The sequence below is a fragment of the Canis lupus genome, chromosome 16 (assembly GCF_011100685.1).
Source record: "Canis lupus familiaris isolate Mischka breed German Shepherd chromosome 16, alternate assembly UU_Cfam_GSD_1.0, whole genome shotgun sequence".
In the NCBI taxonomy this organism is placed as follows: Eukaryota; Metazoa; Chordata; class Mammalia; order Carnivora; family Canidae; genus Canis; species Canis lupus.
In genome coordinates this window covers 36,553,810-36,578,155 of record NC_049237.1, presented here as the reverse complement: position 1 = coordinate 36,578,155, position 24,346 = coordinate 36,553,810, and the positions used below count along the sequence as shown (strand labels likewise).

Genomic DNA, 24,346 nt, shown 5'->3' with positions numbered 1-24,346 from the left:
TCAGATGATTCTTACTCTTCCAGTGTTAAGGTCAGGTTAGGGAGAAGGCCGGCTGAACTGTGGGCCAGCACAACTGCCAATACAAAGATACCCAGGATTTTACCCACTGGAAACATACTGATGAGAGGCAAAGTGGATTCAAAGAAGAACCCCACAGAGGAAGACTCGCCTGAAACCTGCTGATTCTCCGCCAGGATGATCATTTTCCGTACGTATGGCTCTTTTGACAGTGAGAAGGGCTCCAGCGTCTTCCTGTTCCATAGCAGGAGGGCTCCTCTCTGCAGGGTCACCAGGTAGGGCTCGTGAGCTGCTACAATGCCATCACTCCAGGTCTTGTTCAAAGTGTACGTTCTATTTTTTAGGAGACTCAGACTTTGCAACCCTAAGGAAGAGTCAAGTTCTTACAAGCTGACAGAGAACAAGTAACCTGTGACAGTGGGGTGGTGGTGGCTGGGACATGGGTACCATGCGATTGGAGTTCAATGACTCCAAATGAAAATAAGCACAGATTCTTCCTATAGAATTTCATAGGTAAAGATAGTCCCGGGGAGTATTAAAGCTCCGGGACAGCAAGATCTGCCAGGTGGGAGCACCGGGTGTGCCTTTACTGTCCTTCATGCAGGATGCTAACACAGTCTCCTGCCCAAGTGCCAGCCGTTGGGAGGGCTCCTGGCTGAGAAGACCATCAGGGTCAGCTGTAAGGTAGAAGTTGTATCTGGTCTCAAGTGTAACCAAGGCACCTCTGCTTCATTGGCAATGCCAGGTTGGGTCCTGCTACTTCTGCTCATGGAAATAGAAACACGTTCTGAACAACAGGCTACTGGGTACGTTAGCTCTGAAGTTTTCTACTTTTTCGGTCAGAATCCTAGACTTAGAAATGAAACCGGGTTTGAGGCAAGGGGTGTGTGCTCAAGCTTTAACTGTGAAGGCCAGAATTCAGGCCTAGGTCTAGCTGGTTCTAGGAATGACCAGAATCCTCCTGCTGGAGCAACTCTCACCACCATTCCCCAGCTCCTTCTAACTTACCTGACCCTTTGGTCGTCCAGAGGATGCTAGACGAGCCAAGATCTAAGGCCATGTGGGTGTCTGCCGTCCAGGTGCCCATCCATACTTGCTGTCTATTTTTGCCAGCGAGGGTCATACTTTGCAAGTGTTTCCCACTCTCTACCCAGTAGAGCACTCTCTTTGGCCAGTCGAGAAGAAGATGCAGTATGATGCCGCCTGTTCTATAGAGGGTCTGTGTGTCTGCACCAGTGACTCTGGTCTTCTGGATAGCACTTCGGTCACAGGGCAGCCAGTACAAGTTTCCAGTGGCTATGTCCACACTTGCCGAGCAGACTGTGACGGGGAAAAGTGACTCCCATTGGAAAGGATGTTCAAATATATTCATGCGCAGTCTTAACATTTTGGGTCAAGAGTGGAAGGGAGACGCTAGGAGGGAGGCGAAGACTGGTCCCTAACAAGCTTCCATGTTTCATTCACCTGAGGAGTCCCATCCTGCCTACTCTGGTTCCAGCATCTTCTCTGTCACACGAGCTCATGCGATCCTTACAACCAGCTGGTAAGGGAGATATTCTCCATCTTTTCTAAGTTAGGTATCTAAGTGGCAATGCTTACATTTGAATGCAGGCTGGCAACTTTGGATTCACATCCCTCTTCATCAGTTAAGTATGAAAATCAATCAATTATACAGCACGTTCCTAGGACTGAAACTGCTATGGGAAAGCAGAGACTGGGTGAAGTGTTAACACAGCAGGAGTATGAAAGGTCACGGGTAGAATGGATGGTAGTGGGGAGACCTATCGCTAGGAGACACACATGGGATAGGCACCAAGTATAGAAAAGCCACATAGTGGCAGCCTGTAAGTGCAACAGAGTTGGGTGCTAACCCACCAAGCACTCCCTACTCCCATCTCACCCACCAGAGCTGCACAACTGGGTCTCAGCTAGGTAGTACCTACTCTGGGGTGCAGTATAGCATGAAAGTTAAGAGCAGCATTAGGCTAGCAAGCCAGATTGACATTTTTGAAACATTCCAAAATAAGGTGTCAGCTAATTACTGGGCCTCAGTTTCTGTAAATGCATGATAGGAACACAGTGCTTCCCTGTTTTGAGGATTGGAGTTTGTACCTATGAATAGTTTAGGATAGGATCCATTATTTTATAGTGGTATGTGGGAGCTAGTTTGCACAAGCTGGGAACGGCCAGCTGTCAAACGCAGGACTGCTGCAAGCTTGCTGTCCAAACCTAGTTACATTAACTTAATTGTATTTGAAACGAAAATACTCAAGTCATCATTTCCTGCATTTACCGCACACCCCTTCCTAACTCCTATTAAGTGACATTACATTGGGAGCTTGAAATCTGGCGCTGTGGGAGTATTTTTAACCAGAGAAATGAGCAAATGCTCCAAATCAGGGCTTGATTTGTTTTTAGGTTTTGTTTTCTAGATGAGGGACTGACCAACAGTGGCCCTTTCAGGCCAATTTCAGCCTGAAGTCTGTTTACGTAAATTCTGGTGGGACACTCCATGGTCATTCGTGCAAATATGGTCTATGGCTCCTTTGAGATACAATTGCAGCATGTCCCATCAGGCTAAAATATTTAATATCTGGCCTTTTATAGAAAGAGGTTGACAACTCCTGGTCTGGACTTAAGAGGTAAAGAAAAATGTTGATATTACGAGTTAAAACTTACATGTGTCACATCTACAGCCATTACATTTTAAATATCACAAAAGTTGGGAAAATGTTTTCCTAGTATTTGAAAAACGATTATCCAAATCCACAAATAAGTCTTTTATGTCAATAAACTAATTCCAATTAGTCTTCACTGCTGCACTTTTTACTTGTTTACAGAAACAAGTGTCAAAACAACATTACGGTAAGGACGGTATTTACTCGGTGATGGCAGCAACTTGTCTAGCAAACCAGATAGCAATCAAGCATTTATTCAAGTTGGATTCTGTTAAATCCTGATTGAATTGCAACTATAAACAGCTTTTTAAATTCTGAATACTTTCAGATGGGTAGCCAATCTGAAAATCATGTGGCTATATGAAGTTTATAACAATGCTATATTTGTAAATTGTGTTACCACCTTTCTAACAGTTAAGCTTTATTACAAACATATATACTGTATATACGCACACATCTCCCACCCACCCCCACCCCCGCCCGGAGAGCTGGTTCTCAAGAGAATACTGAGTGGTGTGCTGGGATATATTTAAGAACTCAAATGTTAACTACCAGGCAGGTTGACAAACAGACAAGCCATGAAACTGGGGCGTGGATAGTGGAATGGAGAAGCCACTACACATAGGCTTCATGTGTTCTAGTTCTTTCTACTTCCTGGGTGTTAGGGTGGGAGGTCTTACTATTCCTCATGTTTTCATGGGGAGGAAATTGCATAGAAGTGTCCTCCACATTCCTTAAGTCACTCCAGGAAAGAAGGGACATAAAGGGGGCCAGCTAGGAAGAAAAGACTGGCCACACCCAGCTGAGCTTCTCTCTTCTCCTTTGGGCCCTGCCATCTGCACGGAAGATGCACTCTCTCTCTGGCATTAGATTTAACTGGTACTGTGCAGATTCAAGGTTGAATGCCCAGTTGTCAGGGCCACAGAATATTCTTTGAGCGATTCTTTTTTTTTTTTTTTTAAGATTTTATTTATTCATGAGAGACACAGAGAGAGAGGCAGAGACATAGAGGGAGAAGCAGGCTCCTGCAGGGAGCCCAACATGGGACTCGATCCCAGGACCCTGGGATCATGACCAGAGCCGAAGGCAGAGATGCTCAACCACTGAGCTACCCAGTGCCCCTCTTTGAGTGATTCTATGCAGGTTATTCCTTTTTTTTTTTTTTTTTTTAAGTAAGTAAGTTAGTTATTTGACAGAGACAGAGAGAGCACACAAGCAGGGGGAGCGGCTGGCAGAGGGAGAAAGAGAAGGAGGTTCCTCACTGAGCAGGGAGCCCAACGTGGAGCCCAATCCCAGGACCCTGGGATCATGACCTGAGTTGAAGGCAGACGCCCAACCAACTGAGCCACCCAGGTGGCTCCCTCTATGCAGGGTTCTTAAAGACATGTACTTTTTCCTAAAACAGAATTTTGAAGCCTTTTCATTTTTTTTTATTAGCAATCTCCTCTGTATTTCCCAGCCTCAATTTTTAATGAGGACAAGATTACTTATTTAAGAGAAAACACTGGAGCACCCGGGTGGCAGAGGTGATTAAGCATCTAACTCTTGGTTTTGACTCAGGTTGTGATCTCTGGGTCATGAGATCAAGCCCCACATTGAGCTCCACACTTAGCATACACTTTGCCTAAGTATCTCTCTCCCTCTGCTCCACCTGCCGTGTGCTCACATGCACATGCTCTCTAATAAGTAAATCCCCCTTTTTATTTTTTTTTAGAAAAAAAAGAGAAAGTAGGGTGGTTCAGTCAGTTAAGCATCTGCCTTCAGCTCAGGTCATGGTCTCAGGGTCTTGGAATCAAGCCCCACATTGGGCTCTCTGCTCAGCAGGGAGTCTGCTTCTCCCTCTCCCTCTGCCTGCTGCTCCCCCTGCTTGTATGCTCTTTTTCTCTCTCTAAAATAAATAAAATGTTTTTTTAGAGGAGAGAAAACACTGGTATTAGCACCCTCTGATGTAAGGATAAGCTGAAAGCTGCATGCTCGTGGGTATTAAGAAGGCCCTGAGATCTGCAAACAAGTCCAGATAGCTAGTAACCAGCCTGATACCTGCTGTGAAGGGCCTGCCTGGCTTTGTCAAGCTTTCAGCCACTGTACAGGGAAAAACACACCCATATGGCTCCTTTACTCTTCCAACACTTCTGACACCAGATGTGGGGGTCCGAGGGGTTTCCCTACACCAAGCAATTCTGCGACAGTAGCCAAATGTCCTACAAGTCAGTTCTGACACTGTATTCCTGGAGCTGGCATCAGACCCCACAGCTTAAGGGCTCCATCCCAAGACTGCCCCCACTTCTGATGCCAATCACAAGTCTGGGTTGTTACCTGTACTCTGATCCACTGGCTCTAAATCAGGTTTCCTACAACCCCCCTGAGTTTGATAGTTTGCTAGAATGGCTCACAGAACTGAGGGAAACACATTCACTAGTTTATTCCATGAAAGATACAAATGAATAGCTGGACAAAGATCCATAGGGCAATATCCAAAGGGCTCACAAGTAGGAGCTTTTTTTCCTATGGAGATGAAGTATACCACCAGTCCAGAAGCTTACCAAACCCCCTTACTTTGGGGATTTCATGGAGGCTTCATAACATACGCATGATTGATCACTGATTCCATTTCCAGCCCCTCTCCCCTCTCCAGAGAACAGAAAGTGGGGCTGAAAGTTCTAAGCTTTGTCATGGTTTGGTCCTTCTGGTAAACAACCTCCCAGGGTCAGTGGTAAGGTTTTTGTTGTTGTTGTTGTTGTTTGTTTGTTTATTTATTTATTATTTTTATTTTATTTTATTTTATGTTTAGTGGGAAGGTTTTTAATTTTTTTTTCTAGCCTCAAGTCTGAGTACCTTAAATTCAATTTTGCATTGCATTGCAGACCCCACCAAATTTGCTTCATTCAAACCAAGCTCTTCCTATCACCTAGAAAATTCCAAAGAACTTAGGGGAGCTCTGTGTCAGATGCTATCATTCAGGAAGTTACAAAGGTCTTAGGGTCTCTGTGCCAGTAACCAGGGATATAGATAGATATAGATATAGATATAGATATAGATATAGATATAGATAAAGATATATAGATATAGTTTTTTTTTTTCAGAGCCATCTACCACAGGGTCTCAACATTCCACACTAGAAAGTCAGCTCAAATGTAATTTCCAGTTCCTTCCAAATCTTTGATGTGATCATTCTAACACAGAAATCTAATAGCTAAGATTAAACAGTGGAGTGAAGGTGGCATTTTAACTGGTGAGGAGAAATGGGAAGAAACTCAAAATCATGAGTTTCCTCAGACAGCCATCAGATGTATTACAAGGACGTTGCTCATTTCACTTTTTCCTGAAAGTTCTCTGAGGTAGGTACTAGAAGTTCCTGTGCTTGCCCACAGGACTCAGTAAAGTCCACTACTCTGAAGGATGTCTCAGGAACATGCATTTCAATATGGTGCTTCTTGTAGTAAAGCGTATCATTGGTACTTAGAGTACACAGGGCACAGACATTCAGAAATCAAATTACTCACCCTAAGCTCTAGCTCCAGTTCCCTTTTATAAGTAGATGTTTGCCTTTATGTGGAGTACAGGGTGCTAAGGATGGGCTGTGCCATTCAGCAGTGTGGGAGGAGAGAAAATATATATTACCACATTAAGAAAATTTCTTGCTAGTTCTCTCAGAAATCTGCATTGCAAATAACTTCTAAATTAGTGCAAGAAAAATCTGCAATGCAAAATTGAAATATTTAAGGTCTATTTCTATCCCACCCAAACTTAAGGCCAGAAAAATAGAATTTCAAAAAACTTATCACTGACCCTAGGATTTCCCAAGTTATGGTAGCCTCTTAACGGGCCTGTGCACCTCTCCTCAGTATAAGGGTAAGTCAGACAGTTTGTATTTAAATTAGGTTAAAATGGTTCTTTGGCATTAAGGTTGACTCAGATCAGGAACAGGTAGATTTTTGTTTGTTTGTTTCTTTTGGCTCTAGTTAATTTTAGAGCCAGAAAATAAAGGGGAAAATCCAAAATACCCACCCAGCTTACCTGTATGCTCTGTCCAAATCTCTTGCTTTTCTCCTGAATAGCCAGTTGAGCAGAATAGCTGTCCCTGAGCATTTGTCCAGTAGATAAGATTTCTTTTCCAGTCAATATCCAGTAAATAGATGTTCCTAGGATGCTCTTGAACTAGGGTTCTCTCTATAGCAGTTCCCATAAAACCAACTTTCAACAAGTAGAGACGTTTGCCAGAAGAAAACACAAGCTTTAACTCTACCAAGAAAGAGGAGAGATTTGCTGTTTGGCCATTTGTCAGATAAACCCCATGCTCCTTTCTTGACCAATCTTTCCAGCTGAGGTACACCTAGAAAGGGGTCTTATCAAGCTCACTTCTGAAGCACATATACAACATGAATGCCCTAGCTTCCTTAGAGAAGGGAGTCATCTGGGCAAATGAAGCATTGCTCTGCTTTCCCAAGGCACTGAGTCTTTCAAATTTTTGCTAAAAGGTTAACACAGGACCACAAGGATTAGGGCTGGGATGGTGCCCCACTGGATTCAGTAATATCCTCAAATCCTTGCTCATGGCATACAAATCTCAGTAAAAAGAATTTTAAATTCAATTGCCTTCTTATTTTTATTTTTTTAAAAAGATTTTATTTGTTTATTTGGAAGAGAGCAAGAGAAAGCATGAGCAGAGGGAGGGAAAGAGAAAGGAAGAAGCAGGCTCCCCATTGAGCAGGGAGCCTGACATAGGGCTCTATTCCAGGATACCAGCATCATGACCTGAGCTAAAGACATTGTTTAACCAACTGAGCCACCCAGGCGCCCCTTGATTGCCTTTTTTTAAAAGTTACTAGGGACGCCTGGGTGGCTCATTGGTTGAGCATCAGGCTCTCTGCGTGGAGCCTGCTTCTCCTTCTGCCTGTGTCTCTGCCTTTCTCTCTCTCTCTGTCTCTTATGAATAAATAAAATCTTTAAAAAAAGTTACTTAGGTGTTTAACTTAAGGTTATATATATATATATAATGTTCAAGATACAACTTAAGCTGAAGTCCTGAATTTGGCACAACAGCATGTTATATACACCATGATCACATTCAGTGGCTACCCCCGAGAATTGTGTTCTTTAAAAGGGGGTTAGAACATGAACATATTTACATCATTTATCCTTCTTAAAACCTGAGTGTTCATTAGAAAAAAGTGATTTGGGGGGCATCTGGATGGCTCAATTGGTTAAGTATCTAACTCCTAGTTTTGGCTCAGGTCATAACTTCAGGATTGTGAGATGAAGCTTGAGATTCTCTCTCTCCTTCTGCCCCTCCTCCCACTTGTACACACTTATTCTCTTTAAGATTCTATGTGCTTATTCATGGGAGACACCCAGAGAGAGGCAGAGACAGAGGCAGAGGGAGAAGCAGGCTCCTTGCAGGGAGCCCGATGTAGGACTCAATCCCAGGACCCCAGATCTTGACCTGAGCCAAAGACTGAGCTACCCAGGTGCCCCTCTCTCTGTCTCTCAAATAAATACAATTTTTCCAAAAAAAATGTAACTTGGAATAAAGATGTTCAATGGAGATTATAAGCTTTAATATTTGAAAGACAAAACAACATGAAGAATTTATGCTAACAATATTGAAGTAGAATCTGCTTACAAACCTAAGTCAGAATACACAATAGTCATAAGACTATGGAGGATTTCTTCCTCATACCAACTTAATTGTTGGGTAAAACTGAGTGGTGTAAGCTATTTCTCCCTGCTTTAAAATCAGTCAAACCCAGGGACACCTGGGTGACTTAGTGGTTGAGCATCTGCCTTCAGGTCAAGTCATGATCCCAGGGTCCTGGAATCGAGTTCCACAACAGGATCCCCACAGAGAGCCTCTGTCTCCCTCTGCCTGTGTTTTTGTTTTACTCTGTCTCTCTCATGAATAAATAAATAAAATATTTAATAAATAAAATCAATCAAAACCAACTATTCATTGATGGATGGAGAAACCAAATATAGTATAAATGGTGATTCAACCTTAAAAATAAAGGAAATTCTGACACATATTACAACATGTATGAACCTTAAAGATAGTATGCTAGGTAAAATCAGCCAGTAACAAAAGGAAAAATATGGTAGGAATCCACTTATATGAGATTTCTAAAGTAGTCATACTCATACAGAAAGTAGAATGGTGGTCTAGGGTTGGAGGAGGGGAGAGGAATGGGAAGTTATTGCTTAACAGGTATAAAGCTTCAGTTGAGAAAGATGAAAAAGTTCTGGAGGGGGCGCCTGTGTGGCTCAGTTGGTTAGGTGTCCAACTCTTGATTTCAGCTCAGGTCATGACCTCAAGTCCATGAGGTTAATAAGCCTCACTTCAGGCTCTGCTCTCAATGAGGAGTCTGCTTGGGATTCTCTCTCTCCCTCTCCCTCTGCCCGCATGATCCCTCTGAAATAAATAACTTTTTTTTTTTTTTAAAGAAATGAAAGAGCTCTGGAAATGGATGGTAGAGATAGTTGCACAAACATATAAATGTACTCAATGCCACTTGATACTTGGAAGTGGTTAAAATAGTAAGTTTTATATGTTTTTAACACACAAAAGAACTAATCAAAGTAAGGTTGTCAGTGTAAAAGTGATTGATCCCAAAATGGAAGCTACATTATTTCTAGGGCTACCATGGAATGTACCTCCTTGAGCCCAGCCCATTTCACCCAGCATACTTACCACTACATGTACCGGAAGGTAAAAGGAACATTCCTTCTGGGCAAACACACTTATAGCCCTTGGGATGGACAGGGGACAGGAGACATAGGTGGCTACATGAGCCTGGAGCACATGCAGGGTATCTGCCTATTTTAAAATAGAAATAGATTAGAAACAATTTCAGGATTATCTATACTAATTCAACTACTACTCAAGGAGAGTTAAGTTAGCTTTGCCTTAAGAGAAATCCCAGTGTACTCATTACCTTCTAGGTTAGGCATGCTGACCTTTAAACTCCCATGATCCCCTCTCGGTGAGTGGCAATTACTTATCCATATTAAGCTCAGGCCAAAAAGTCTTCAACCAACAGCATCTTCTCCCCTAGAGTTAAGGCAAAATGACTGCCTGGCTTGCAGATAGGAAGATTCTTTTAGAAAAAAATAGTGGTTTTAGCTCTCTGCTTCGATGAGTCTCTCAAACTCACTTAAGAAGCATTATCTGAGTTGAATCTGACATATAATTTCTGATTAACAAAAGCTTTTAACTCCCAGTCAATGAATATTTGACTTCCTTCTATGTAAACAGGATGCTGGGCTTTCTTCAATTTTCTGCCAAGAACAGAAAACTTCTAGGTCAACAATTAACAATGAGCATGTCAGTGACCTACCCTTGGGCTGTTGGGATTTGTGGAGGACAGAGAAAGCAGATATGGAAGCATTGAGCAATATCCACTCTCTCCTTGGGGACGTGGGGTGAAGTGTGAAACAGCTGTATTTTATTTGCCCAGAAGAAAGAGTTCTCAAATACAGCCAGTCCTATTGGATTGTCATCTTCCAAGAAGACCTCCGGAAAGGTGTGCCTTCCACTGCCATCCACGTTTACCGTCTCTATGGACTAAAGGGTTAAAGTCATGAGAGGAGGGCAGCATCAGCAAGAGATGCCAACATCAGTGTGCCCCTTGCGTGGATGCCCATTCAACACCTTCACGTGCTATCAACTGGATAAAGATGAAAGCATTTTAGGATTCATGGAGGCTAATGCCAAAGCCAGTTGCTGGACCACTTCTTGCACAAACTGGGGTCACAGGCATGTTGTACAAGTAGCTACTATAACTTACTGTCTGCATCCAGACATTGTACCAAGTCCTTTCCCCACACTCTCCAACTGCTTATTGAGGTAAGCATTCTAGCTCTCTACAGAGAGGGCAGTGGGAGCTCAGAGAGGTGCCATAAATTGCCAAAATCATAGCTGAAGTAACAGACATAAAAATAGGATTCTTGGAGCACCTGCCTGACTCAGTTGGTAGAGAATGCAACTCTCATTCTCAGGGTTGTAAATTCGAGCCCCACACTGGTGTAGAGATTGCTTAAAAAACAAAACAAAACAAGACGTGGTGCCTGGGTGGCTCAGCTGGTTAAGTGTCAGGCCTTTGGCTCAGGTCATGATCCCAGGATCCTGGAATGGAGTCCCATTCCTGCTTAGTGGGGAGTCTACTTCTCTTTCTCCCTCTGCCCCTCCCCACCATGCTCTCTCACTTTCTCTCTCTCAAATAAATAAAATCTTTAAAAAAATTAAAGTCTTAGAAAAAGACTATGACTCTCAAGCCTATGCTTTTAGTCACCACATCATACTGGTCTGCCAGTTTGATGCTTCCAAAAATAAGATAAAATCAAATGTAATATTAAGGCCTAGAAATAGGAATGTAAGTAAGTATTAAGAAAGAAGTACTGAACTACATGCTTTCAAGGAGGCGGTCTGCCACGTGAAAAGGTTTTATACCCCAGGTACAATACAGAATATGACCCAGGCTACTAGGAAATCCCAATGCTACGTTTGACTGCAGTGTTTAGGAAATTCACACTAAGTCTCCCAACCTATGTTGATCTAGTCGGGCTCTACCCGAAGAGACCATGCTGTCATAGCTTGCTTTTGTCTGTCTTCGTGGCCAGGAGCCACCTCACAGTGTTGATGCGAGACTCAGGAGAACTCTGTAGTTACCCACAGTTGCACCAAGCCCCTCCTAAAACGTTTTTCTCCCTGACCTCTCTCCAGTACCTCTTTATATTCACTGATCCAGTAGAGCCTGCCGGCCACGTGGTCAAGCGTCAGCCCTACTGGCTCCTCCACGTTGACAGCTGCAAGCACCTTCCGATCCGAGCCATCCATTCCTGCAGCTTCAATGGTTCTCATGCCTTTCTTACCACGATTTACCCAATACAGGGACCTGAGGACAGCGCAAGCACAAAGTGTTAACAGCAGTCCCCACGCTCCCCCTACACATCCAGTTCTGAACATCCAGGCCCCCTTAGGGCTCTTGCACAGGCCCCAATTCATCGCACTGCTAAGAATCCTTGAGTTTCTGCCCTCAGACTCTGGACTGAAAAGCTGGCCTCTATAGGATTCAATTTAGACTTAAAATGAAGGTATCTTTGGAGCAAATGAGACCTACGTTGAAAATGTTGAAGGGTTCTCTTATCAATGTCTAAGGAATGTCTAAGATAACCAATGATTTAGGATACAATCTCAAAGAAACACTACTTACTTCTTTGTGGGAAACACGATCAGCTGCTCGGGCACCAGATCCTTTTCCAAGATTCTGACATAACCTCGACCATCACTCAAACCAGCACAGATAACCCGTGCGAAGCTGCTAGCCCAATACAACTGTCCCGTGAGCCAGTCCAAAGAGATACTGTCCACTGTTTTAAGTTCTGGGGACACACGAGACAGTATTATGTTCCTGTATTCTTCTACCTTCTTCTTGCCTTGAAAAAAATATTCGGCCTATACTCTTCTACAGCTTCTGATTTCGAGCTATATGAGGAGGCAAATGGGACACAGGGAAGGAGGGCCAGAGGTGTGCTATGTCCAGGATACAGTGGGTGGTAGGGATGGAGAAGGACCTTAGCAGAAGCAGAACCCAGAAACCCAAGAGAATGCAACATCTCATTTTGGGGTGACAGCTATTCCAGAAGTCTCAGGGGAACTGCTAGGAATTGGACCTCTTAAGTCCTAGCAGAGGACTTCTTTGCCCAAGAGAATGCCAAACACTTCCTCACATGTACCATTCTACTTGAATCCCCACACCTACCCAATGAGACAAAGGCTATCCCCTTCGCCTTACTGAGGGTGGTTTCAAAGAGTTAACAACCGGCTCAAAGTCGGATACCTAGTGATGGAGCGGAGACTAACCTTGGACTGAAACCACATCCCCAAACCTTCGGTGCTTCTTTATAGTGATTTCCTATCTCTGGTTATGCTCGACCAAAGCCCCTGCTGAGCCAAATTGTGTGGTTTTATCTCAACTGGGATTGTATACATTCTCATGATTCACAAGTGAGTCACAGAAGATGTCCAGAGGAATGCGTAGGCTGCTTATACAGTGCTGAAGTAGCTTTAAGAAGTTAGGGCTCTTGGGGCGCCTGGGTGGCTCAGTCGATTAAGTGTCTGCCTTTAGCTCAGGTCACAATCTCAGGGTCCTGAAATCGAGCTTGCCATCAGGCTCCCTGCTTAGCAGAGTCTGCTTCTCTCTCTCCTCTGACCTTCCTACCTGTTTGTGTGCACATGCAAGTGCTCTCTCTGTCTCAAATAAATAAAATCTTAAAAAAAAAAAAAAAAAAAAAAAAAGCAGCAGCTAGGGCTCTTAACATCAAGAAATATACCTGGATAGAGAGGAACTGAATTTGGCTTCCCAAGGACGAATACATTTATGACTTCATCCACCCAAAAGTACATACTTCTCTCAAGATCATATGCAACAGAAGTAGGCCTCGATTTTATAGGTATCAGGGGCTCATAGATGCCTGTTCTTCGATCCAGGACCCCAAGCTCTCTACCTGCCGCTATAAGAATTTTAACAGCACCATCTGCAAAAGAGGGTGGAAAAGGACTAGTGACGCATTCCTTTGACACTTTCTTTCATGCCATTCTCTTTAACTGAAGATGCTGTCCCATCTCCCATGCTAAAATCCACTTATGCCAGGGACACTCAGCAGTTGAGAGTCTGCCTTCAGCTCAGAGTGTGATCCCGGGGTCCGGGATCAAGTCCCACATCAGGCTCCTTGCAGGGAGCCTACGTCTCCCTCTGCCTATGTCACTGCCTCTCTCTGTGTGTCTCTTATAAATAAATAAATAAATAAATAAAATCTTTTTAAAAATCCACTTATCAAAAAAAAAATCCACTTATCCCTGAAGTTTGGACTCAGGTGTGTCCAGAGGAGATGTCCAGAGGAGACTTAGAGATCACCCTAAGTCACAATTCTTCCTCTGAACTCCAACACGTTCACACTCATCTTTGGAATGTTTGGTCTATTTGATTTCAGATTCAGGCCTTACCCAACCTAGACAGAAGTCCTCTCCATGCTTTATACACAGCAGCTAAATGGAATTAATTGTCCCATCATTTAAGCAGCACAGGCCACATTAAGATCGTATCAGTGGGGTCGTTGGAGCAACCTAGGCATATAGCCTATTGAATAAGTTCTTTTAAAGACATTTAATATGAGTGCCTAGCTGGCTCAGTTAGGAGAACATCCAACTCTTGATTCTTGGGGTCATGAGTTCTAGTCCCATGTTAGATATAGAAGTTACTTTAATAAATAAACTTAAAAAAATAAAGATACCTAATAGCAACTGACACTTGAATTGGCCAAGAAATGTTGTAATACCAGCTTCTTTATGGAAAAAATTAAGTCACCTCTAATACTAGACCATAAAGTGAACAGTACTTCTATCTATTATTACTGCTAAAAACACGATAAAGCTTAAGCTTTGCTTGGGGTGTCAAAACTCACCTGTAACTCGACAACTGGTGCCATTATAGAGCTGGTAACCTTGAATACACGCACAGGAGTAAGAGCCTGGGACGTTACGGCATAGCTGGCCACAGGGACCGTAGGCCAAGGAGCACTCATCTATATCTGGTGATAGAGAGTCATAGGTCAAACGACCAAGGAACAATCTCTTGAGTAGTTTTGCTCCTTTGGGCCCCCTTTCAGGGGCTCACTGGACATGTATGATGTGGAAATCACTGTGCTGGGTGTGGGGACAGACAGCCTCTGCCTCTATGGAGTTGCATCAGTAGAGCGACCCCAGATGTGTGGCTGGTACAGAAGCCAGATGGGGGTTACCCTAGCAACATTCTTAGTGGTATTGCTGATTCAGAATGAATGGCAGGATGTGAAGAAACAGAAACACTTGTGTACTGCTGGTGGGAATGTCAAATAGGGCAGCCACTGTGAAAAACAGTTTGAAGGTTTCTCAAGTTAAACATATGCACTATGCAACAATTCCACTGTTGGTGTATACTCTGGAGTATTGAAAGCAGGGATTTGGACACGTGTGTGTCAATATTCCTAGCACTGTTCACAATAGCCAAAAGGTGGAAACCACCCAAATGCCCATCAACAGATGGATAAACAAAATGAGGCATGTACAATGAGTTATTTGGCCCTAAAAATGGAAGGAGAGCCTAACATGTGCTCTAACATGGATGAACGTTAGTGACATGCTAAGTGAAAGAAGCCAGACACAGGATAGATACCATAGGACTGCACTTATACGCAGGACTAGAACAGGCAAATTCAGAGAGATAGAAGGTCGATAGAAGGTTCCAGGGATTGGGGACAGAGTTATTGTTTAATGGGGACAGAGTTGGGGTGCCTGGGTGGCTCAGTTGGTTAAGAGCTGCCTTTGGCTCAGGTCATGATCCCGGGGTCCTGGGATTGAGTCCCATGTGGGGCTCCCTACTCTTCTCCTTCTGCCTCTGCCTGTGCTCACTCTTTCTGTCAAATAAATGAATAAAATCTTTTTAAAAAATAATAATGGGGACAGAGTTTCCATTGGGGAGGATGAGAAAGTTCTGGAGATGGATAGTGGTGATGTTTACAGGTGTTGTGAATGTAGTGGAGGCCACTGAATTATACGCCTCAAACAACTAAGATGGTAAATTGTATTTCATGTATCTCTTACTGCAATAAACACTTCAGAAGATGGGCCAAATGAACTCTGACCTGCACAGCTCTGCCCGTCCGGCTGTAGCTGCCACCCAGCTCCACACGAACACTGGACTCCCCAGGTGGTGACACTGCACTGCCCCTCACAGCCCCCGTTGGCCAGGGAGCAGTTTTTCCCTGGTAGAGACAGGGCAGCAGTCAGGACAGTTGAGTACAGTACAGATCAAATGTCTTATAAACTGTGGTGCTAGAACCCCCTACACTGTGAGGGCTGTAGGACCTTAAAGAATAAACTTTGACCCTGCCCTCCGACCTAGGAATATGGCGGCTTTGGGGAAAGGCTGTAGAACGGGGAAAGTTGGCAATGACGGAGCAAGGGAAAGGACTTTTTGAGGTGGACAGTCTGACAATTTCAAATGTTGGTATATTGCTCACCCACGGAAGGGCCAACAACCTCTTCCCTATATTCTCTAGAAAATATCAGTGGCCAGGGCTCGCACCTCAAGATGTGATACGGTAATTTATTAATCTCAGTGAATTATCTCCACGGGACCAGAAACCTGAGCTTTGTCCCATTGTTCATGCTTTCTGTGTCTTATTTGTTCCTTTAGCAGAAGGCTGCTTTCACAGCCCTTACCTTAGCAGCACTGAAGAGGTCTCATTATATACTTCTAAGCCCAAGTTTAAGGAGGAAATGAGACAGATGACAAAGTGACCTGGGGACAGGTGCCCCCTCCCCCACAGATTCAACCAACAGTGATTTTTATATTTTATATTGATTTTTATAGTGAGAATCTTAACTTTTTAAAGTTTGAGATGGTTGCTCAGGAGCCTTCCTCCTCACCAGGAAATAGTCTTCCTAAGTCCTTCCTCTAGTTACATCCTTAGATGAACATCCTTTGAGAACTCATCATATGGTCTTGAATACATGATTTTCTTCTCAGTGGCAAAGTCTGTTTCTATATTCCAGAATTTTCAGAGTTGAAAGTCTCTGAACCAGGGGTCTGAGTCTATTTCCCTGGAGTGATAATGCTTTATGGCTCAGGTAACCTTTGCTCACACTCAGGAGACCAAAGCCAAGGCTTGGAACTTATAAAATGTGGGGGACCCATCACTGAAGGATAATTGATGTAGGAGTTTAGTCCAAGCATTCTCTGAGAGTGCGGGCCCCCATGGTAACAAAGGCACAGGCTGACTTACTCTGATTCTCCCCACCCCCACGTGAAGCCCGGTAGTTGGGTCCTCACCACATGTGGCAGGTTCATCGGTACCATCTCTGCAGTCGGCTTCCCCATCACACACCAGGGATTCCGGGATGCATTTCCCTTCATCACATCTGACCATGCCGTCTGGACAGGAAGCTGTGTAGGAAGGAAAGCATCCTTTTCCAACAGCCCGTGGGAGAAAGGGTAGTAAAAACAGACATTTATTACAGTAAGGTGGGGCAGGATTTCTAGAGCCCAAGGTAAGTCTAAGTAGGAAGGAAAGTTTTGCCATTTCAAGCAGAGTTTTCAGCGAATTGGGCTTTAAGGATGACTGACGATGATGTCAAGTCACTTGGGCACTGAACTGAAATAAAGCTGAATTAGAATTGAATTGGTATTGAGTAGTTCTAATTGAAATGGTGTTAAAGTCAGTCAACATGAGCCCTAAAGGAAAACCCTATTGAGAAACCAGTTTATACATGTAAAAATGTTAGAATCTGAACATATTCAGTATTGCAGATTTAATTCTAGAAAGATTGAGCCGGATTGTGGTTTACTGAGAAGTTGGAGGTGCCACTACATTGTGTATGGTGCTCATCAAGTTCCTTTAATGAGAAATTTCCCCCTTCCGTACGAACTACACAAGGACGTGAGGCTCTGTTAGGAGGCTTCCTTCAGACACCAGTGCTCTGGTCTTCTGTGCAGCAGCCACGTTGCCTAGAGTGTCCAGCGCAGAGTCACTATTTGAGGACAGCTCAGTGTTTCCATGGATAACTAAATCTTGGTTATTGCTAGGAAACATCCTGTTTTTAGATATAGGATGGAAGCCCCAGTCAGAGGAATGAAAATGCAACTTGCAGAAGGCAGCCCACCTTCCTCTGTAAAGGACAGGCGGGAGGGGTGGGGTTGGGGGGGCACTCACCACAGGCATCCTCATCCGAGGAGTCCCCACAGTCGTTCACCCCATTGCACTTCCAGCTAGCCTCGACACACACCTTGTTCCTGCATTGCCACTGCCCCGCCAGGCAACAGTTCGGGGAGCAGCGTGCTTCCTCGAGCCCATCTTCCCAGTCCTTACGGCCCTCACAGAGTTCCCAAGCATCGCCACACTGAGGACGTCCCGGACACTGGGCTGTTTGGCCGGGGCATGGTGTCGAGAGCTCTGTAAGAGGCAGGAGTTGGCTCAGTGAGGGGGCACTGCTGAGCTGCAGGCTGCTTTATTTAGGTATTTATGGTGTGTTCATGGGTTTGGCCTATAGAAAACCAAGAAAACCTGGGTGGCTCAGTGGTTGAGCGTCTGCCTTACAGCTCAGGGCGTGATCCCGGGGTCCTGGGATCGAGTCCTGCAGGGAGCCTGCTTCTCGCTCTGCCTGTGTCTTTGCCTCTCTCTGTGTCTCTCATGAATAAATAAGTAAAAAAATCTTTAAAAAAGAAAAGAAAACCAAGAACTGAATGGGCATGCTAGCCACTGGAGATGTGGCCACAACTCTGTATACTGAAGTTTTACCTTAAAGGAGTTTAAAAAGCCAATAGAGGCAAGAATCTTTTAGGCAATTTTGCAAAATGCAGAAGGGGATGAAGTGTCCACCTGTAATACGGGGGACGACTGAACGGTGACAGTGAGCGGTGAACATGTGCTGTGGCCTGTACGGCAGAAGGCTACCTAGTGACTTGCTGGATCCACTGAATACCGCGGAGGTTCATCAATGCTGCTAACATCAATGCTGCTAACGCACAGAGAACATGTCCAAAGAGAAAATAAATTGTACATACTGCAGTTCGCCTCGTCGGAGCCGTCCAGGCAGTCCCCAGCACCATCACAAAGCCAGCTACTAGAAATACATTTCCCGTCATCACACTGCCAAGCCTGGGGATGGGCACGACACGCTTCCTCTGTGGGGCCGGTGGCAGTGTTCGAGAAGCAGAGAGGAAGAGGTGTTGGTCAGGGCGCTGACAGCTTTTCAGCTGGGGTTTCATAGGAATTATTTTCATTAGCAAAAGAACAATTAAGTCCCGATCCGCCACTGAGTCAATCCTAACTTTGCCTGTCCTTTCCTTGTCACCCTTAATCACACACCGTACCCCCTGCCTTCGTGACAATCACCGAGCAGCCCCACAAAGCTTACGCTCCCCCTCATGCTTCTAGAATACCGCCATCCAATAAAAACTTCTGCAACGATGGAAGTGGTTTGTACGTCTGCTGTCCAAAATGGTCATCACTAGGCACATGGGGCTCTTGAGCATCTGAAGTGTGATCAGTATAAGAACTATATTTATTTATTTAAATAAATGTAAATCTTCACACGTGGCTAATGGCCACTGTATTAGTACAGCTTTATAGGTTTACTTCTTTGAACCCCTTTGGCCCCATTTGAGGCCATATAAAGATCTCAGACAACTGGAGTCTAATGAGACCTTCGAATATTTCCACCTAAGTATGTCCCCTGGCAGTTCCAAGTAAACCTGGACAGCTGGAGTGAAGTGTACGGGGGAGCAGAGCACAAGGCACTTCTGCAAGTGTGAAATTTAATTCTAATCTGTAATATTACATAATATTACATCTTTTAATATCAAAGGTTTCACAGTAAATTAGTTACAGTAGGTGGCCAGTGCACTGACATGCATGTGGGGTGGAGAAAGGAAATGTAGCACTCCCCAGGCTCTGGGGGGGGGGGGTTGGGGGCTTCCTCTTTTTTTTTTTAATAATAAATTTACTTTTTATTGGTGTTCAATTTGCCAACATACAGAATAACACCCAGTGCTTCCTCTTTTAATCAAGAATTTTCTCCTTCTGTATTCACCGCTCAAGGCTGTGAGACATCTGTTAAGAGGCTTTCCTCATATACAGGTGCTTGGAGATCCCTCCTGGGGCTGGGAGCACTCATAGCACAGAGGTGTTTGAGCTTTATTTCAGGAAGACCTTTTCCAAATGGCTAACTTGGTGTCTATCAGTTTAATGATTTTCTTTGTCCTCAATTTGAAAAATTATCTTTTTGTTGTGCAAAAGCTCCAAGGAGAGTTGAACTAGTTTGTTTTCAAGTAATCGTATGCACTGGGGTTGGCGAGGGTTTCCTATAAAGCAATCTGGAATATTCCAGCTTCAGTAGCTGCCACATGTTTAAGCTAGAAGATAAGGTGAAAAGCCAGGCTTTTGGTGGCTTTTCTATCCCAACCAGCCCTCCACACTTGTTTGATAGCAATGCTACCAACACGTACATCTCTAGGCTTACCCACCGAAAGCCTGCAACAACTCAGAACACCCAATATTTTTGGATATCCCCTCCCGAAGGAAAACTACAAGACCCGAGGCTGTCAGCCAGGCACACAGCACGACGGGCCATTTACGGAGGAGGATGCGATGCAGCGAGGAGCACTTACCACACTGCTCATCGGACCCATCGGGGCACTCTTGCTGTCCATTGCAGAGCCAGGTCACAGGAATGCACCTTTCCCCACATGCAGCCTGCCTCGTCATGTTACACCTTACTTCCTCTGCAGTGGGTAAACAAAAGCAAATCCTTGAGAGGTCCTGGCTTCCTCAGCTTCAAGAGAACAGCTTGTTTCATGATAAGCTGCAGTTAAAAGGTCATTGAGAGGACCTTCCTTCAACTAATTCCTTGGAGAACCCTGGGGGGCGGGGGGGCGGTCCAGTGCCATAAAGACCAATATGACTGCCCTAATACCGATCCTTGGAAACTCTTCTGGGCTGTGGAATTGGGGAGTTGCCATTCGCCTCCCAGTTTTTGCATTAGAATGGGGCCCAGTTGCACTGTGTTCAAAGAGACCCAGCTACTTCTTCAGCTCTGGTTTGATCTTTAAGACTCTGCACGAATAATTGCACATTTAAAAGTCTAAGCTCAAAGTCTGGACTCTAGTTTATTTTTCAGCCTGTGCGGACATATCTAAAAATTAGATTAGGATTTGGGGTCCCACATACTATCTTTTTTTTTAATTCAACTTGCCAACATCCAGTTTAACACCAGTGCTCATCTCATCATGTGCCCTCCTTAATGCCCGTCATCCAGTTACCCTATCCCCCACCCCTACATACTATCTTCATAAGAATGCTTCTAATAGGTTGCTTATGAATACTTTAAGTTTGATTGATCTATACTATCTGTCTTATTCAACTCACAAGCTTGTGTTTATCAAACCTGAAAGATCAATGTCCAAACAATGCCTGTAATGGAATGTGGTCCTCAGAGGGAAGCACCAGGAAGGCCTGACTGTACCAAATTTACTATATTGTCCTAACTTTCAAAAAGAAAAAGCCAATCCAGGGGTGCCTAGGTGGCTCAGTTAAGCATCTACCTTTGACTCAGGTCCATGAACTCCAGCCCCACATTAGGGTCCCTGCTCCTCAGGGAGCATGCTTCTCCCTCTCCCTCTGCCTGCCGCTCCCCCTGCTTGTGCTCACACGTGCGCTCTCTGTCAAATAAATCTAAAAAAATCTTTAAAAAAAGAAAAAAAAAAGCCAATCTTTAGTCCCTAGAAAAGATAAGCTACATGGCCTGTACTAGAAATCTCTGTAAGATGCAGTGAAGTCCACCCACCCCCCACCTCCCACCATGGTCCTACTTCCAGGAACAATTGTATATGGAATGGAAAGTGGTATGGAAAGTTGTGTAATGGGAGCTGACAATGGAAGGTCATTATGTAGACCATCCCTTCTTCGGTAAGGGACCATTTCTTAGTCTTGCTTAGATCCCTCTAAGTACTATTAGCTTCGCTACTTAGGGTTTGATTTTTTTCTTAAGGGTTGGTTTATAAAAAACATTTTAAATAAAATATTCAGAAAATATTGGTTACTAACGGGCTGCTAACAACTCTGCCCTGTACCATCCAGGCAATCTCACTTAGCTTGCCCCAAAGCACTGACGACAGGTGATGTTACCAGCCACTACTATGGGAGCAGAGACTCAGCTGTCAAGCTACAAAGGTTGCCTTTTTGGTGGGACTGCTTACTAACAACAATAGGACCCTGGGAGAGTTACTTCCTCTCTCTGGATCTCAGTTTTCTGTCCAAAAAATGAGACTGGTAAATAAGTGATCAGAAGAGAAAGATTCAAAGATTAAATGGCCACAAAGCCACTTGGCACAGAATACCCACCATATAAATCTTCATAAGGCATTAACTCTTTTGTTACCACTTCCAACAGATCCTTCCAGAAGGATCCCACTTAGGGGTCCAGTCATCCCTTAAAGACTCACACTCCCAGGTGAGTCACACCTGGAACAATATTTTGCCTTGATGATTCTCCATCTGGAGACCAAGTGTGCATATAGATTCTACATATCTGCAGATAGGTCTCAAAACATTATTTTTCACTTATGTAGATGCTTGCTGTGAATAAGTAAGATATTTATTAATATGTTTACTTATCTGTTGAGTATATGGTAGCTTTCTCATAGTCTGTTAGGGTGACCACATGCTATTCTAAAACAGACATCCTAAAGAGGTCTACAGGCCAGAAAGCTTTGGTAACCACTGCTCGGTTAAAAAATGCTAATAATTTTAAAGGTGCTTCAGGAGTGGTGCAAAAAGACCACACAAGGGCTTCTCATCACTGTACCGGTGCTCCACCAGGTTAGGCAAAAATCTTGTGGGTTAGAATCCCTCCCTGAAGACAACTCAGTGAAGTAGCACCTCCTTGGAACTAGTTAACACAACCTCGACCAACAGTCTGCATACGTTAAAATGATTTAAAACCAGCCTTCAATCTATGAGGGCACCTGCCAGGTCGGATCCTCAGGCCAGGTGGTTTGACCACTGCTAGGCACCTCCTACACAGCGCTCACCCACCACCGCTTGGGAACTGTGGGTGTCTGAGTCACCCTGGGGCATCACTCAGCTCTCCTCTGCCCTGGGGTCGGCCTCAACGGGATTGCAGCATCAACAAGCGCCGCAGAAAGTTGCTTCCTAACTCTGCCTCGGACCCAAGCCCCCGTATTTCCCTGTGCTGTTTCTGGAATGAGGTTATGTCTTCCCGAGCCTCCCCCAGGCTAAATCTGCTGCCTGGTGACCCCTGAGCTGGGGTGCGGGCCCCAGGACATTGGCTAGAAGACGAATCCCACTAGGCCACGACGCCCGACACCCGGGGAGGGAAGAGGGTGCGCCTGCTCTCCGGAGCGCAGAGAGCTCTGTCCCCGACGCTCGCTCGGGGTGCGGGGAGGGAAAGGGGAGTGTGCCCGGAGCCCACCTACCCTTCCGCCTGCACCTGCCGCGCTGGACCGGTAGGAGTCACCGGGAGAGCGGCAGGGGCCACCTCTCCCCGGGTCGCCCGGCGGCGCCGCAGAGGGCCCCGGGTCACCCTCCCGTATGCAGGTCGCTGCAGAACGGGGGGGCATCGCGCGCACAGCGACGGCGCCCCAAGCTCCCCGCCCGCCCTCCCCGCACCCTGCGACGCGGGGCGCCCCCCCCCCCCCCCCCCCGCGGCCCCACTCACCGGCTGCGGAGCCCGCTGAGGCCGCCCAGCGCCGCCAGCACCCGCGGCAGGAGCAGCAGCAGCAGCAGCAGCGCGCGGCGCCCCATGGCGGGAGCCGACTGGGCGCTCGGGGCTCGGGGGCCGCTCGGCGGAGGCGCCCGGGCGGGGGGGCGGGGGCGGCGCCGGGGCGGGCTTTCCTCGCTGCCGCTCACCGGGCCGGTGGGGGCCGGGCGGGGGACCCGGGGGGGAACCCCGGACGGGGTGGGGGGGATTCCGTGGGGCCCGGGCGGGGCGGGGGGCTGGGAGGGAGCCGGCGGGGGGCCCCGGGCGGGGTTGGGGGGCGCTGGGGAGCGGGGGGGACCCCTGGCGCGGGGCGGGGCGGGGCGGGGGCCGCTCCGCCTCCCCGCGGGTCTCCGCTCCAGCGGTGGGACCGCGGACGCCGACTAGCTCAGGGCCTGGCGGTTGACAGGTTGGGGGCGACGTGGGCGTGCTCAGCCACGCTCGGCCGGAGGAGTCCCCGGCTCCGCGCCAGGGGTCCCCTGAAGTCCCCGGAGTAGACGGCCCGGGCCCTGCGGGCGGCGCGGCCCGGGGGTCGGCTGGGCCCCGGGGCGGCCTCCGCGCCCACTTCCTAACGCTGGGGCCTCCGGCTCCCGACCGAGCACCCACCGAGCCTCGGGGCTCCTCCGCCGGGCCTCGCTCGCCGCCCCGACCCGAGGGTCCCGACAGCTCGCGGCGGCGGCCCGTAGGCAGGGCCGGTGGGTGCGAGCGCCCTGGAGACGGCGCCCGTCGGTCCGCGTCCCGCCGCGGAGGGAGGCTTTCAGCATCGCATCCGGCGGGTGGAAACCAGAGCCGAACATCATCCCTGTCGAGGCACAGACTTCTAGGACTGCAGGAATCCGGACGTCATTTTACACAAACGCTACCCCTCGGGGATCAGATGATAGGACAAAACTGGGAGTTGGTGACACATGACCAAAGACATAGATCACCCTCCCATCCCCTTATTTAGCTAAGCGGTGACATTCCTTCTCTACACCAGGAGAAGGGAGTGTCAGATTCTTGGAGAGAACACCTGGGAGTTGGAATTTAGAACGTAAAACTGGCGAGCAACCTCTGCAGTGCTTGGGAGTGCAAGGCAGCAATAACACACCAGGGGGGGAAATAGAAACAGAAAACTGAATTGCAAAGTGCCTTCTTCGATTTTATTTGCGATACAGTACTCCAACAGCTTTCTTTTAAATCATACCTCCTCTTCGTGTTCACGGCTGGTCCCATCAAACCACACTTCGAAGTTATCAGAACGCCATATGCTCTGAAGTTTTCTTTAAATGCGTTGTATGCTCTGATTGCATAAGCCACTTGCAAGGACCCTTCCACGTGTAACAAAAACCTCCCAGCAGCA

The 24,346-nt window shown here is 46.2% G+C and overlaps 2 protein-coding genes across 4 annotated transcripts in view; both read right to left on the bottom strand.

The window, feature by feature from the left end:
* LOC475605 (very low-density lipoprotein receptor-like) overlaps positions 1-10,046 on the bottom strand; it is a 30,512-nt gene extending 20,466 nt beyond the window's left edge. The window contains exons 1-6 of one of the 3 annotated variants that reach the window (XM_038560220.1): positions 10,028-10,046; positions 9,626-9,741; positions 9,382-9,507; positions 6,714-6,938; positions 1,027-1,338; positions 170-382 (exon numbers count right to left, since the gene is read on the bottom strand). In XM_038560220.1, coding sequence (XP_038416148.1) covers positions 170-382; positions 1,027-1,338; positions 6,714-6,938; positions 9,382-9,507; positions 9,626-9,641 — 892 coding nt within the window. In that variant the 5' untranslated portion in view covers positions 9,642-9,741; positions 10,028-10,046. Of the gene's footprint in view, positions 1-169; positions 383-1,026; positions 1,339-6,713; positions 6,939-9,381; positions 9,508-9,625; positions 9,769-10,027 lie in introns of those variants that run through there. The other 2 variants (XM_038560222.1, XM_038560221.1) reach the window with 2 other exon arrangements.
* On the bottom strand, positions 9,999-23,077 carry LOC119869593 (low-density lipoprotein receptor-related protein 8-like). Its single transcript, XM_038560223.1, has 11 exons — positions 22,966-23,077; positions 19,898-20,011; positions 18,293-18,412; positions 17,442-17,681; positions 16,562-16,675; positions 15,372-15,491; positions 14,154-14,279; positions 13,023-13,226; positions 11,903-12,071; positions 11,416-11,584; positions 9,999-10,254 (listed from the first exon to the last, which is right to left on the bottom strand). The coding sequence occupies exons 2-11, from the start codon at positions 19,992-19,994 to the stop codon at positions 10,024-10,026; spliced, it is 1,590 nt and encodes a 529-aa protein (XP_038416151.1). The 5' UTR covers positions 19,995-20,011; positions 22,966-23,077; the 3' UTR covers positions 9,999-10,023.
* Between the last annotated feature and the right edge of the window lie 1,269 nt (positions 23,078-24,346).